We start from the raw sequence: 17,303 nt of genomic DNA on the forward strand, positions 1-17,303 counted from the left end.
CTTAATGACTTACAAAGAGACTTAGACTCCCACACAATAATAGTGGGAGACTTTACCACTCCACTGTCAATATTAGACAGATCAACCAGACAGAAAATCAACAAGGATATCCAGGGCTTGAACTCAGACCTGGAGCAAGCAAACCTGATAGACATTTACAGAACTCTCCACCCCAAATCCACAGAAAATACATTGTTCTCAGCACCACATCACACCTACTCAAAAATTGACCACATAATTGGAAGGAAAGCACTGCTCAACAAATGCAAAACAACTGAAATCATAACAAACAGCCTCTCAGACCATAGTGCAATCAAATTAGAACTCAGAATACAGAAACCGACCCAGAACCGCACAGCTTCATGGAAACTGAACAACTGGCTCTTGAATGTTGACTGGGTAAACAATGAAATGAAGTCAGAAATAAAGAAGTTCTTCGAAACCAATGAGAACAAAGACACAACATGCCAGAACCTCTGGGACACATTTAAAGCAGTCTCTAGAGGAAAGTATATAGCAATAAGTGCCCATATGAGGAGAATGGAGAGATCCAGAATTGACACCCTATCGTCAAAATTGAAAGAGCTAGAGGAGCAAGATCAAAAAAACTCAAAACCCAGCAGAAGACAAGAAATAACTAAGATCAGAGCTGAACTGAAGGAGATTGAGACACGAAAAACCCTTCAAAAAATCAATAAATCCAAGAGCTGGTTTTTTGAAAAGATCAACAAAATAGACAGACCACTAGCCAGATTGATTAAAAAGAAAAGAGAGAACAACCAAATAGATGCAATAAAAAATGATAAAGGGGAAATCACTACAGATTCCACAGAAATTCAAACCATCATCAGAGAATATTACAAACAACTCTATGCACATAAACTAGTAAACCTGGAAGAAATGGATAAATTCCTGGACTCCTGTGTCCTCCCAAGCCTAAACCAGGAGGAAGCTGAAACTATGAATAGACCAATAACAAGGTCAGAAGTCGAGGCAGCAATTAAGAGCCTACCACACAAAAAAAGCCCAGGTCCAGACGGGTTCACAGCCGAATTCTACCAGACACACAAAGAGGAGCTGGTACCATTCCTTCTAAAACTATTTCAAAGAATCCAAAAAGAGGAATACTTCCCAAATCATTTTACGAGACCAACATCATTCTGATACCAAAACCCGGCAGAGACCCAACAAGAAAAGAAAACTTCAGGCCAATATCCATGATGAACATAGATGCAAAAATCTTCAATAAAATATTGGCAAGCCGAATGCAACAGCAAATCAAAAAACTTATTCACCATGATCAAGTAGGATTCATCCCGGGGATGCAAGGCTGGTTCAACATACGCAAGTCTATAAATGTAATTCACCACATAAACAGAACCAAAAACAAAAACCACATGATTATCTCAATTGACGCAGAGAAGGCATTTGACAAAATTCAACAGCCCTTTATGCTAAAAACCCTCAATAAACTCGGTATCAATGGAACGTATCTCAAAGTAATAAAAGCTATTTATGACAAACCAACAGCCAATATCACACTGAATGGGCAAAAACTGGAAGCATTCCCTTTGAAATCTGGCACTAGACAAGGATGCCCTCTTTCACCACTCCTATTCAATATAGTTCTGGAAGTTCTAGCCAGAGCAATCAGGCAAGAAAAAGAAATAAAGGGTATTCAAATAGGAAAGGTGGAGGCCAAATTGTCTCTATTTGCAGACGACATGATAGTATACCTAGAAGACCCCATCACCTCAGCCCAAAAACTCCTGAAACTGATAAGCAACTTCAGCAAAGTCTCAGGATATAAAATCAATGTGCAAAAATCACAAGCATTCATCTACACCAATAACAGACTTAAAGAAAGCCAAATCAAGAACGAACTGCCATTCACAATTGCTACAAAAAAAATAAAATACCTTGGAATACAACTCACAAGGAACGTAAGGGACCTCTTCAAGGAGAACTACAAACCACTGCTCAACGAAATCAGAGAGGACACAAACAGATGGAGAAACATTCCATGTTCATGGTTAGGAAGAATTAATATGAAAATGGCTATACTGCCCAAAGTAATTTACAGAATCAATGCTATCCCCATCAAGCTACCATTGACTTTCTTCACAGAACTGGAAAAAGCCACCATGAACTTCATATGGAACCAAAAGGGAGCCCACATAGCCAAGTCAATTCTAAGCAAAAAGAACACAGCGGGGGCATCACACTACCGGATTTCAAACTATACTACAAGGCTACAGTAATCAAAACAGCATGGTACTGGTATCAAAACAGAGATATAGACCAATGGAACAAAACAGAGGCACCGGAGGCAACACAACATATCTACAACTATACGATCTTTGATAAACCTGACAAAAACCAGCAAGGGGGAAAGATTCCCTGTTTAACAAATGGCGTTGGGAAAACTGGCTAGCCATGTGCAGAAAGCAGAAACTGGACCCCTTCCTGACACCTTACACTAAAATTAACTCCAGATGGATTAAAGACTTAAACATAAGACCTGGCACCATAAAAACCCTAGAAGGAAATCTAGGCAAAACTATTCAGGACATAGGAGTAGGCAAGGACTTCATGAACAAAACACCCAAAGCATTGGCAACAAAAGCCAAAATAGACAAATGGGACCTAATGAAACTCCACAGCTTCTGCACGGCAAAAGAAACAGTCACTAGAGTGGATCGGCAACCAACAGAATGGGAAAAAATTTTTGCAGTTTACCCATCTGACAAAGGGCTGATATCCAGAATTTACAAAGAACTCAAAGAGATTTACAGGAAAAAAACAAACAAGCCCATTCAAAAGTGGTCAAAGGATATGAACAGACACTTTACGAAAGAAGACATATATGAGGCCAACAATCATATGAAAAAATGCTCATCATCACTGGTCATCAGAGAGATGCAAATCAAAACCACATTGAGATACCATCTCACGCCAATTAGAATGGCAATCATTAAAAAATCTGGCGACAACAGATGCTGGAGAGGATGTGGAGAAAAAGGAACACTTTTACATTGTTGGTGGGAGTGTAAATTAGTTCAACCATTGTGGAAGACAGTGTGGTGATTCCTTAAGGCCTTAGAAATAGAAATTTCATTTGACCCAGCAATCCCATTACTGGGTATATATCCAAAAGACTATAAATCGTTCTACTATAAGGACACATGTACACGAATGTTCATTGCAGCACTGTTTACAATAGCAAAGACCTGGAATCAACCCAAATGCCCATTGATAATAGACTGGATTGGAAAAATGTGGCACATATACACCATGGAATATTATGCAGCAATCAGAAATGATGAGTTTGTGTCATTTGTAGGGACATGGATGAATCTGGAGAACATCATCCTCAGCAAACTGACACAAGAACAGAAAATGAAACACCGCATATTCTCACTCATAGGCGGGTGATGAAAAATGAGAACACATGGACACAGAAAGGGGAGTACTAAACACTGGGGTCTATTGGGGGGAAAAGGGGAGGGCCAGTGGGAGGGGGAGGTGGGGAGGGATAGCCTGGGGAGAAATGCCAAATGTGGGTGAAGGGGAGAAGGAAAGAAAAGCACACTGCCATGTGTGTTCCTACGCAACTGTCTTGCATGCTCTGCTCATGTACCCCAAAACCTAAAATCCAATAAAAAATTAAAAAAAAAACAAAAAACAATATTAACCCTAAATGTAAATGGGCTAAATGCCCCCATCAAAAGACACAGACTGGCAAATTGGATAAAAAGCCAAAACCCATCGGTGTGCTGTATTCAGGAAACCCATCTCACATGCAAGGATACATAAAGGTTCAAAATAAAGGGATGGAGGAAGATTTACCAAGCAAATGGAGAGCAAAAAAAAAAAAAAAAAAAAAAAAAGCAGGAGTTGCAATTCTCATCTCTCATAAAATAGACTTTAAATGAACAAAGATCAAAGGAGACAAAGAAGAACATTACATAATGGTAAAAGATCAATGCAACAAGAAGAGCTAACAATCCTAAATATATACGCACCCAATACAGGAGCACTCAGATACATAAGGCAAGTTCTTAATGACTTACAAAGAGACTTTGTCTTCCACACAATAATAGTGGGAGATTTTAATACACCATTGTCAGTATTAGACAGATCAATGAGACGGAAAATTAACAAGGATATCCAGGACTTGAACTCAGACCTGGAACAAGCAAACCTGATAGACGTTTACAGAACTCTCCACTGCAAATCCACAGAATATACATTCTTCTCAGCACCACCTCGCACCTACTCTAAAATGGAACACATAATTGGAAGTAAATCACTCATCAGCAAATGCAAAAGAACAGAAATCATAACAAACAGTCTCTCAGACCATAGTGCAATCAAGTTAGAACTCAGAATTCAGAAACTTAACTCAGAACCACACAGCTTCATGGAAACTGAACAACTGGCTCTTGAATGTTGACTGGATAAACAATGAAATGAAGGCAGAAATAAAAATGTGCTTCAAAATTGACAAGAATGAAGACACAACATATCAGAATCTCTGGGACACATTTAAAGCAGTCTCTATAGGAAAATATATAGCAATAAATGCCCACATGAGAAGCAAGGAGGGATCTAAAATCAATACCCTATCATCAAAATAGAAAGAGCTAGAGGAGCAAGATCAAAAAAACTCAAAACCTAGCAGAAGACAAGAAATAACTAAGATCAGAGCAGAACTGAAGAAGATAGAGACACAGAAAACCATTCAGAAAATCAATAAATCCAGAAGATGGTTTTTTGAAAAGATCAACAAAATAGACCACTAGCCAGATTAATAAAAAAGAAAAGAGAGAATAATTAAATAGATGCAATAACAAACAATAAAGGGGCTATCACCACAGATTCCTCAGAAATGCAAACCATCATCAGAGATTATTACAAACAACTCTATGCACATAAACTAGTAAACCTGGAAGAAATGGATAAATTCCTGGACACCGGTGTCCTCCCAAGCCTAAACCAGGAAGAAGTTGAAACCCTGAATAGACCAATAACAAGGTCTGAAGTTGGAGCAGCAATTAAGAGCCTACCACACTACAAAAGCCCAGGTCCAGATAGATTCACAGCTGAATTCTACCAGACATACAAAGAGGAACTGGTACCATTCCTTCTGAAACTATTCCAAACAGTCCAAAAAGAGGGAGTCCTTCCCAAATCATTTTATGAGACCAACATCATCCTGATACCAAAACCTGGCAGAGATTCAGCAAGAAAAGATAACTTCAGGCCAATATCCATGATGAACATAGATGCAAAAATTTTCAATAAAATACTGGCAAACCAATTGCAACAGCACATCAAAAAATGTATCCATCATGATCTAGTAGGATTCATCCCGGGGATGCAAGGCTGGTTCAACATATGCAAGTCTGTAAACGTAATTCACCACACAACAGAACCAAAGACAAAAACCACATGATTATCTCAATTGATGTAGAGAAGGCCTTTGACAAAATTCAACAGTCCTTTATGATAAAAACCCTCAATAAACTAGGTATTGATGGAATGTATCTCAAAATAATAAAAGATATTTACAACAGACCAACAGCCAATATCATACTGAATGGGCAAATACTAGAAGCATTCCCTTTGAAATCTGGCACTAGACAAGGATTCACTCTCTCACCACTCCTATTCAATATAATATAGCACTGGAAGTTCTAGCCAGAGCAATCAGGCAAAAAAAAAAAAAAAAAAAAAAAAAAAAAAAAAAAAAGAAATAAAGGGTATTCAAATAGGAAAGGAGGAAGTCAAACTGTCTCTACTTGCACATGACATGATTGTATATCTAGAAGACCCCATCGTCTCAGCACAAAATCTCCTGAAACTGATAAGCAACTTCAGCAAAGTCTCAGGATACAAAATCAATGTGCAAAAATCACAAGCATTTCTATACACCAATAACAGACTTAAAGAGAGCCAAATCAAGAATGAACTGCCATTCACAATTGCTACAAAGAAAATAAAATACCTAGGAATACAGCTAACAAGGAACGTGAAGGACCTCTTCAAGGAGAACTACAAACCACTGCTCAATGAAAAAAGAGAGAACACAACTAGATGAAGAAACATTCTATGTTCATGGTTAGGAATAATTAATATTGTGAAAGTGGCCATACTGCCCAAAGTAATTTACAGATTCAACACTATCCCCATCAAGCTACCAATGACCATCTTCACACAACTGGAAAAAACTACCTTAAACTTCATATGGAACCAAAAGAGAGCCCGCATAGCCAAGTCAAGTCTAAGCAAAAAGAACAAAGCAGAAGGCATCACACTACTGGACTTAAAACTATACTACAAGGCTACAGTAATCAAAACAGTATGGTACTGGTACCAAAACAGAGATATAGACCAATGGAACAGAAAAGAGGCCTTGGAGGCAACACAACACATCTACAACCATTCGATCTTTGACAAACCTGACAAAAACAAGCAATGGGGAAAGGATTTCCTGTTTAATAAATGGTGTTGGGAAAACTGGCTAGCCATGCTCAGAAAGCAGAAACTGGACCCCTTCCTGACACCTTACACTAAAATTAACTCCAGATAGATTAAAGACTTAAACATAAGACCTAACACCATAAAAACCCTAGAAGAAAATCTAGGCAAAACCATTCAGGACACAGGCATTGGCAAGGACTTTATGTCCAAAACACCAAAAACATTGGCAACAAAAGCCAAAATAGACAAATGGGAACTAATCAAACTGCACAGCTTCTGCACAGCAAAGAAACACACACACACACACACACACACACACACACACACACACACACAAAACAGTCAGTAGAGTGAATTGGTAACAAACAGAATGGGAAAAATTTTTTGCAGTCTATCCATCTGATAAAGGGCTGATATCCAGAATTTACAAAGAACTAAAACATTTACAAGAGAAAAACAAGCCCATTTAAAAGTGGACGAAGGATATGAACAGACACTACAAAAGAAGACATACATGAGGCCAACAAACATATGAAAAAATGCTCATTATCACTGGTCATTAGAGAAATGCAAATCAAAACTACATTGATATATCAGAGAAATGCAAATCAAAACTACATTGATATATCATCTCAGCCAGTTAGAATGGCAATTAGATGCTGGAGAGGATGTGGAGAAATAGGAACACTTTTACACTGTTAATGGGAGTATAAATTAGTTCAACCATTGTGGAAGACAGTGTGGTGATTCCTCAGGGACCTAGAAATAGAAATTCCATTTGACCCAGCAATCTCATTACTGGGTATATATCCAAAGGACTATAAATCGTTCTACTATAAGGACACATGCATACAAATGTTCATTGCAGCACAGTTTACAATAGCAAAGACCTGGAATCAACCCTAACACCCATCGATGACAGACTGGACAGGGAAAATGTGGCACATATACACCATAGAATATTATGCAGCCATCAAAAACGATGAGTTTGTGTCCTTTGCAGGGACATGGATGACCTGGAGACCATGATTCTCAGCAAACTGACAGAAGAACAGAAAATTAAACACCGCATGTTCTCACTCATAGGCAGGTGAGAACAATGAGCACACATGGACACAGGGAGGGGAGCATCACACACTGGGGTCTGTTAGGGGGAAATAGGGGAGGGACAGTGGGGGGTGGGGAGTTGGGGAGAGATAGCATGGGCAGAAATTCCAGATATAGGTGATGGGGAGGAAGGCAGCAAATCACACTGCCATGTGTGTACCTATGCAAAAATCTTGCATGTTCTTCACATATACCCCAGAACCTAAAACCCAGTAAAAAAAAAGAAAGCACTGCTGCAAAGTATATATTAAACACTTCCTGAGACACTCACTGAAATTCAGACATCACCAATATAATTAGGATACCACGAATAGGACATTACTGGTACTTAGTGTGAAACTGGGACCTAATACACATATGTTGGGAAGCTGTTATTTAAATACTTTTGCTATGGAGTTATATTTAAAAAATTGATTATCTCTATTTTGATTCTCTTTTTTATAAAAAAGATAAGAATTATTTTTTCTTATGTTTTAGATAAACCCTAGAAAAGTAAATTACATTTTACAAATGAATTTATATCTTACTTTAAAAAATATATTGTACATTTGTATTGGGTTAAATAAAGAAGATAACTTCCTGTCCAGGCACAGTGGCTCACACCTATTAATCCCAGCATTTTGGGAGGCCGAGGTAGGCAGACCACTTGAAGTCAGGACTTGGAGACCAGCCTGGCCAACACAGTGAAACCTGGCCTCTACTAAAAATACAAAAATTAGCTGGGTATGGTGGCATGTGCCTATAATCCCACCTGCTTGGGAGGCTGAGTCAGGAGAATCTCTTGAACCCAGGAGGTGGAGGTTGCAGTCAGCTGAGATCATGCCTCTACACTTTAGCCTGGGTGATAGAGCTAGACTCAGCCTTAAAAAAAACCTAACTTCCAGTGAGGGTGCTCAGCTCTGCAGTGTTCACTATAGTAGCTGCTGGCCACACATGGCTGTTGAGAACTTGCTGTGTGACTAGCACAACTCAGAAATTGAATTTTTAATTTTAATTATTTAAAAATTTACTTTTAAATCTGAAGTAGTGTAAAGCATTTTTCCATTAACCATAACCTTACTGTTTTCATAGACTACATTTTTCTTCAATGATTGTATCATGTAATCTACTATTTTCTATTATAATACACATGCTTAGCATATCTATCATTTCTAGGGTCTAATGAATAATTTCTTATATTGATTGCATGCTGCAATAATAATACTTTCAATATCCTGACTTAATATATTATTAAGTTAATTTTTCCTACTGCATTTTATATTTTGAAATGCAGCTACTCAAAATGTAAGTTTATATATATGGCTTACATTGTGCTTTTATTGGATATTGCTGATCTAGAAGAAAGCAACAAAGAGTAAAAAGCAACAGCAACAACAAAATATATGCCAACAAGTAAATAAATTATGAAATCTGGAGAGTCTTACAAGTTTACTAATTCTTTCAGCCTACGTTGATTGCTGCCACATGATCCAGCAATTCTATTTCTGGGGTATATACCAAAAAAATAGAAAGCAGGGTCAGAAGAGATATATTTGTACACCCATGTTCATAACAGCATAATTCAAAATAGTCAAGAGGTGGAAGCAACTCCAGTGCCCACTGTTGGATGAATGGATAAATAAAATGCAATATATACATGTAGTTGACTCAGCATTAAAAAGGAAGGCAACTCTGGCACATTCCACAACATGGATAAAATTCGATGTTATGAAATTAGCCTGTCACAAAAACACAGATATTGTATGATTCTACTTATATCAAGTACCCAGAGTAGTCAAATTTACAGAGACAGACAGTGAAATCACACTGGCCAGAGACAGAGGGATGGAAGAATGGGGAGTTACTGTTTAAGGAATACAGAGTTTCAGTTGTGCAAGATGAAAAGATTTCTGTGAATGGATGGTGATGACAGTTGCACAACGATGTGAATATACTTAATGCCACTGAACATTTTCACACATAAACATGATTAAAATGGTAAGTCTTATGTATATTATACAATTTTAAAAAATAAATTAAAAAATGTTTAAACATCATATAACTATATTGCTCTTATTGCTCCAGAAAGATATAGTCCATTTCAAGCTACCATGAAGGCTAAGGAAAAATATTCAATTTAATGTAGTTCATATTTGCTTATCTATATGTCCTGGGATGCGCATTTTTCAATGGCAAGAAAGCTAGCAGATTAGGTAAGAAAAATGGCCAGAGAAAACAAGATAAAAGTGCATTTAAATAAAGTCAGATTTTGAATGTGGTGTTTTGTCTCTGGATATCAGTGAAACAGAGAACTGTGTTTTCAGAGAAAGTGTGATAAAATTGCATTTCAGGGACATTTTGGAGGAGGAAAGGACTATATCTGACTGAGAAATACAGATTGTTTCTATGCAGTATGAAATGTATTAGAGATTTATCGTCATATTAATAACCAGGACATAGTAAAGTCATGTAAGGAAATGAAGATGGCATTCAAGAGACATTTGGAAGGGACTCACACAATGGAAAGATGTCCAAACAAAGGCATGGGCCACGGTCAGGATCATCCCATCCTTTAAATGGTCCAAATGGAAGCCAACACACTGGGATCACTTCTAAGAACATTTAGATATGCTAGCTACACTCAATAATGTAGTAATCATGGTCATCTATAATCCCTCAGTGTGAATTAATTAATCAGATCACTCAACTGCTTCTGAAAGAGACCTGTGGTTCTGGTGTCCCTCACAACAGGAACCTCCCTTTGTTGGTCTGTTTTCCCACTAAGGCTTAGCCTTTCTTGGAATTCCTCCAACTGCCACTCAAGTCATAACCTCATTTCTGGGGTGAGTGGACTTCAGGTGTTTCATGTTTCCTTAGAGTTTCATGACTTCTCTGTTGTCCTACACAAGCTCTTATCTGGGGATTTTCAGTGAAATAATGGGACAATTTTTATGATTGACTTCTGCACTGCATGGCTCAAGTGACATACATTCACTTTAGAAGGTTTTAAGTTGTACAGCATACAAGTGTATGATTTACAGTTGATTAAAATGTTTGTGGTCATTTCTGTTTAAAAAAACCAGATAGGCATCTGTTTCTTGCTTAGAAATAACCACCTCGTTTTTTTCTCTGTGGGAAAATCAGGTATGACTTAAGACTCCTTTCACAGGCCAGCCTGAGGATCTCTGATATTTTATTTCTGTGTGCATTTGTAATCCTTTGTTTATATAAATGACACTTTAAGATAGTCAAAATATGCATTTACCTAGAAGCCTTAATTACAGGTCATGTCACCTAAGAATGTAGTTCCTGTCATTATTATATTGACTGATACAGAGCTAAACACATGTGGGTTGCCCTTTGATACAACTTTCATGATAAATTAGTTGATCATTCAACACATACCTATGAGCCTAATAGCACTGGCCTAATTTTGTCGAGAACTGCTTCATCTCATGCTGCCTTGATGAGATTTATTGTCTTGTCTAGCTCTTGAATGTTCATTTATATTTGAAGTTACTTTCTATTTCAATTAAGAATTCCTTGTGACTTATTTTTGTAATACCATATTTAATTGAAGATGAAAGTCTAAAGTAATTTTTGGCTAACACAGATTATGAAATTATTCTCCATTTCCTCTTCTGGGTGCAAGAAACACACGCATGTTGTTTGTGAAAGAATCAACACAGATAAAAGTTTCTCTTTTTCAGCTATACAATGAGGCATGCTGTGAAATTTATTGTGAGGCAGCTGAAGATAATATTTCTCCTCTGTCACCTAAAGAAAGCATGTTTCAAGTCTCAAGTGTGTGTGGATAAATCCTGTTCGGTGTACTATAATAGCAATCCAAATTAAATATGTGGAGGGAATTTCAGGTAGATGTGTTCATATCTGTAGTTTGACTATGTGGTGCGGCATGGTAATTTCTCCTTCATTAGCTACTTAGTGTTTCAGATTTGTTTTGTTTGCATACACACATTCCTTTAAATCTACTGTTATACAATAAAATTTAAGGTATTTAAAAAATAATGTGGCACAGCTCTGTTGTTATTCATTCTCTATCATAAATTTGACTGGCTGGAAAATGAAGATTGTTTAAAAATAAAATCTGTAGGACTTATTTTAATGAACAGCCCAAGTGTAAGTCTTCCATTTTGTGGATGGGAAAATGCATCTAACAGACTTTATTTCATTCAACAATAAATATTGTTCTGAAACCATAAACCCAGAGAAAATTTACCTTTTAAAATAGAATTCATTAACATAGTTCAGAGAGCCAGGTCTTCAGGAAAGCTGCTTAAAAAAGCAAACATGCTGGAGATGGATTGCCTGGAAGGCCAAGGCAGAAAATTGGTAGCTTAGAATTACAGGATGGAAAAATATGAGACTTTGTTTATACCACCCTGGGCCATTGGGCATAGGATCTTGGGAAAAAATATTTTGCTTCTTTTTTCAGCAATCCCTTGGGGTCTGTGTTAGGCCAGATGTGGATCCCAGGTCTGGGTTCAAGTCTCAACTCTGCCATCTATTAGCTAACCCAAGTAACGACTAAGTCACATAGCAGGGCAGTGGGAAATGCCCAGGTTTTGCTATCACACAGTCCTAGATCCAGGGACACACTGGTCAATGTTTAAAACTGAATGGACCCTGGTTTGTAGTGTTTGCCAATTTCCATGATGTAAATACTCCCACCATGGCCAATTTTAAGCTCCCTACACGACCTCACTGAATGCAGAGTTGGGAAGACCGGAGCATAGTCAGTTCTCTCCAGACAGCTTAATTAAAATGATATGGCCCCTGATTTCCTTACCTCCTGTCAATTTCTGTTCCAATCCATACTTCCACTGAAATTTTTTGAAATCTCTCTTCTGGAGAGACTTTTAGAAAATGCAAATGGATTCTATTGCACTTCATTAGCTTTCAGCACTTACTGCGAAAAGTCCAAACTCCATGGAATGGCACAGATGGTCCTTGTTGATTCTGGCATCTGTCTACTGTTTGGCCACATCTCCCACCTCTTGTTTATGACTCTGCTCCAGTTTTATTAAATCACTCAACTTTCCCTCAATAGGCCACTACCTTTTCCCACTACCTTCATCTCTCTGGCAATTTCTCTTTCATTAACTACTTTGTGTTTCAAATTTGTTTAGTTTGCATAAACACATTCCTTTGGACAGCCAGTCCTTTCCCCGTTTTTCAGACCTGGTAAACTATTCCAATGCTTTCTTCAAGGATTGACTCAAGTCTTGCCTATTCCAGGAAGCCCTCCCTGAATTCCTCACAATACCTTGTACATCATTCTCTAAAAGTCACTCTTGACACCATGTTGTAATCATGTGTACTTGCTTTTCTCCCTGAACTGAGAGTGAGTGAATTAAGGATATTTATCCCACATCATATTTACCCTTGCATCTCTGATGTTAACCACAAGTCCTGGATAATCAGAATATTTATCAAATTGAAAGTATCAATTTATAAATGCCTCAGATTCCTTCTCTGCCCCTTTCATGGTACCTGAGTTGCTGTCAAGAAAAGCGCTTTTATAAGCTATGAGCAAGTTAGGAAATAAGAATTTTAAGCTTGATTCTAACTGGAATAATGATTCTCAAAGTAAAAATGAAACATGTAAAATATTGCAAAATGCCGATGTCTAAAATGATCAGCTTTTCAAGAATAATAGTTTACTTAAATGTATTTGTCACAATGTCTTCTACCTGCTAACTTCATATGTTTAATGTTGGTCACCAATAATTAAAACTATGACAAATTAGGTTTTTCTCTTAATTTTTAAGGTTTTTTGGATAGTACGTAGGAACTATGGCAAAAACACTATAAAAATAGAAATAGCATAGATAAAAATCATGCTAAATGTGCTATTATTTGTATTTAATAAATGTGACATATAATAAAGTGAACACGTTATTCACACACAGATGGAAGATTTTATTCATTATCTACTTAGCTGTTGTTTTTTATCCTGAATGACTGCATGTTCAATGTGTGTTACAAAGTTTTAAAATGGAGGTGCCATTGCTGTTGTAGAACATTTCCACACTCAGTCCTTTTGAGTGTGTTGCAAGCTTACTTTTTGTAAGCAGCAAGGGACTAAGCTTGCAAAGCAGATGTTCTACCTTTGCTAAATTTCCAATAATGAATTTCACCTTTTGAGTTAAGAAAAAAAATAACACTGTTCCTCTCAATGGGTAGCTTTTTGCAAATTATGCAAATGAACAAACCATTTCTAACTTTAGGATGCTCCAATGTCAGAAACAAAAAATATGCAATTGATTTCTCCATTCTGTCGTCCACTAGGGCTATTCTTTCCATTACACTTAACTGAATTTGAAAGGGTTCTTCTCCTTGGAAATGTGTGAATATAGATTTAACAGATGGTGTTCCCCTAGTTTACGTTATAAGCATCCTAACATAGCTTTTTCTAAACAATAATTTATAATGCACTCTTCTTCACAAGAATTCTTCTTTGCATTTTATGCTGTGTTGCTTTCTAATACCGTGAATTCTATGGCCCCCAAAGAGGTCTTTCTTCAGATCAGATAAAGGTACTTCAAACAATGGAATTTTTACATCTATGAAATAGCTGATCTTTTAAAAAAATTTTTCTGGTGAAGAGAATCAAGGGAAAATCGAAATCAATGACATCAGGCATTTGCCTCCTCATATTTGTCCATTTAGCATTATACCACCATATATTTTATAATATTTTTTACCAAGCCAAACCACCAAATTTAGTTTTGATATTTTTAACCATATTATATGGATATGACATAGACTTCCAAACTTAGCATCACAGGGCATATGATTTAAATGGGTTTTCAAAAATGACAATGAATGATACCAAGTTATACATATTTTCTTGTGAGTTATTTCTGGTGTAGGAAAATAGCATACGTGAATCAATAGCCAGTTTTGCAATCAGTGTAGACTGACTCTAAATAGAAGTCACTAAATAGACTACAGGACAGTTTTATTCCATAGTCTTAGTATCATCAGCTAGATGCTTTACTGAGAAACTCAGTCCAAACTAAATTAGTGTAATCTGTGGAACATGATTCACTTAGTTACATAGATTACACTAATAGTTACATAATGAAATGTAAGCCACTTAAGTTTTGTTGACCCCAATATACATAGTAGAGACATTTCATTTAGGTGATAATGGCAGTAGAATCATAGACACAAAATTAGAAAAAACTTCAGCAATGATTTAACAAAACTCTTCATGAATCTCTTGTCAATATTCTTTATGGGGGTACCCAATCCCTGCATATGTTTACAAACATACTCTCATTCTTTCCAGTCCTAGAGACGTTTCCTTGTTATGAAGTTACTTCTTATCCTGAACAAAAAGTGACTTCTGTGTAACTTTTATCTTAGTGCAAAACTCCTTAATAAAGAATTAACCTTAACCAACCAAAAAATGAGTGTCTTGGTGGGTCCTGGTTTTAATAGGAATATTCTGTCTAAAATATTGTTTTCTAATTTTTTTTTGTTTCAATTATTATATATTTAGTGCAATAGGATAGGGTAGATTGAAAGGGCCCAGAACCTAATATTGGTCTTTTTTAGCCGGGAGATGGACTCAGCTGTAAACGAGAGGGTGCGGGGTGTATAGTAACTGAGGAGGCAGAATATAGAATCTGAGAAAAATGAACAAAGATGCAAAAAATTCCAAGCAGGAAGTCAGAAATAGGAGTGTGCACGATGCTTTTGGCATCTGAGCCATACACTTTTATCTGAAGAAGCGTTCATTCAGGGCAGCACCACAGACTGACTGTAGTATTTATGAGTATAATGGCAAACAGTACGTTCCAATCTTGAAAACTCAGACTATCTTTACAAACGTAGATTTCTTGAGGGCATGATTTGTTGTCCTTTGAAATGATTAGGAGACCTCTATTATTTCCCTAGAATATTGGCTTTACCATTAGTCATTCTTGACTTTACTCTCTCATACAAATCAGGCAATTGACAAGCTATGAATCAGATAGGGCAAGTTAGTAAAAATTCCACTAGTAAAGGGAGTTTTCTCATAACCCTAGTGACTTGTGTTCCCTATCAAAGATGCTGTTGCCTTAAAGATTTTCCCATTGTTGAAAAGTGTTTTATTAAGCAAGTAACTGAACAAAGCATTACAGTGACTAGCACTTTGTTTTGAAAAGAAAGGTTAGCATGTTGGGAGTACAGGAAAGGACAGGGAGTGAAGATGCCTGAGTTATTGTCCTGCCTCTGTCTCTAACCTGGATCACACAGAATTTTAGAAGCCATGACTATGGAGAGAATTTAAAGAGGCATCAGATGTAATACTTTGGCAGATTTAGCTTTCTTCCAAACTGCGAATTTTCTTTAACTAAAAAGGCAGTACTTACAGTGTCATGGCAATAGCATTTTAGAAGCTGTATAAATAATTTCCTCACAAGGAGCAATAATGAAAGTAATGACACCTGTGAGGGAATCAGACACTTTCAGAGGCTTTCTTGCCTTCACAGTTGTGTGTGTGTGTGTGTTCATGATCTGGCTTTAAAAGATTTCCAGAGAGCGTGAACAATAATATTTAACAAGAAATTTATGCCAGTATTAAGTTGCCCATTTATCTGAAATGAATGCTAAGGTTAGGAAGGAGAACAGATAGGAGCTTATGGTCTTTATACACTTTTAGATTAAGATGGATATTTGTCTTCTATTGACTATACTGACTTTTTGGAAACACACATAATACCTTATTACCAGACAAGAAATGAAGCTAAAAGAAGCTAGTGGATGGGAGTGATTGGTAGCTCTCACTTATCACAGGAGTAGTGGGTTGGTGGAAACTCGGGAAGGATGGTGGGCATAACTACACATGCCAAGTTAACATTCTCTCTAATTATTGGCAATTTCTGGGCATTGTGAACTGGAACACTGCTCCTAGGCAAAGATTGATTTGGTAAATGAAAATCTATCTTACCTCACAACTTTAAGCCAAAAGGCAAGTAATGGAAGTATGAAAATGTAAAAACTTAATTTTGTATTAGTTGGCAAAGATTGATCCCTAGTATGTGCAATGGCACTCTGCCAAAGAATAATTCACTTATGAATCCATATGAATTTAGAAGTGAAGGCATTCTTAAAATTCCTCCAAAATATAAAGATGCTTGTCAGTTAACACTGTCCTGAAAAACATCTAATACATAAGCAGTTTTAAGAAATAAAATTGAGATTCACAGTCATTTGGGAAAATAAACTGGTTGTCAATTATTACAATGTCTGTATTTTAATACTGGTGATTGCAAGACTTACCTTTAAATAGATAATCATGGAAAAATTAAACAATATTCCATCTCATATTCTTTTAAATGTAATGATTGCATAAAAGGGTATAACTGATTGATGTGAAAGTAAAAAAGGCTAAATATATGAATTTATTTTAACTAAATTAATATTGATCAGTTCAAGAACCATAAACTATTACTTTTAGTGTGAGTTTTTGAATAATAAATTTACAAAATATTAAAGGTGAAATGGAAATAAAATAAAGCTGGAGTCCATTAGATAAAATCTTACCTGAAGTTACTTTTTGTTCTCCTCTCTTCTCCACTCTCCCTGAAATGAGAAGTGACAGATAAGTTACAGCATGGAGCCATGAGAATATGATGAAAATAAGATGAAAGCCCAGTTTATGGCAATTTCCAAACACAATCACTACTTTAGCCATGTCCAATGTGCTTCCAGAG

General features: G+C 36.7%; 1 protein-coding gene across 6 annotated transcripts in view; it reads right to left on the reverse strand.

Moving 5' to 3' along the window:
* The window catches only part of CHST9 (carbohydrate sulfotransferase 9), a 292,807-nt gene that overhangs the window by 144,174 nt on the left and 131,330 nt on the right, over positions 1-17,303 (reverse strand). For 3 of the 6 annotated variants that reach the window (XM_008979643.5, XM_002757140.6, XM_054244082.2), the window contains one exon: positions 17,134-17,172. The exons of the other annotated variants lie outside the window; for them this stretch is intronic. In XM_008979643.5, the coding sequence (XP_008977891.1) occupies positions 17,134-17,172 (39 nt within the window). The remainder of the gene's footprint in view (positions 1-17,133; positions 17,173-17,303) is intronic. 6 annotated transcript variants of the gene reach the window in all.

The sequence above is a fragment of the Callithrix jacchus genome, chromosome 13, assembly GCF_049354715.1.
Source record: "Callithrix jacchus isolate 240 chromosome 13, calJac240_pri, whole genome shotgun sequence".
Lineage (NCBI taxonomy): Eukaryota > Metazoa > Chordata > Mammalia > Primates > Cebidae > Callithrix > Callithrix jacchus.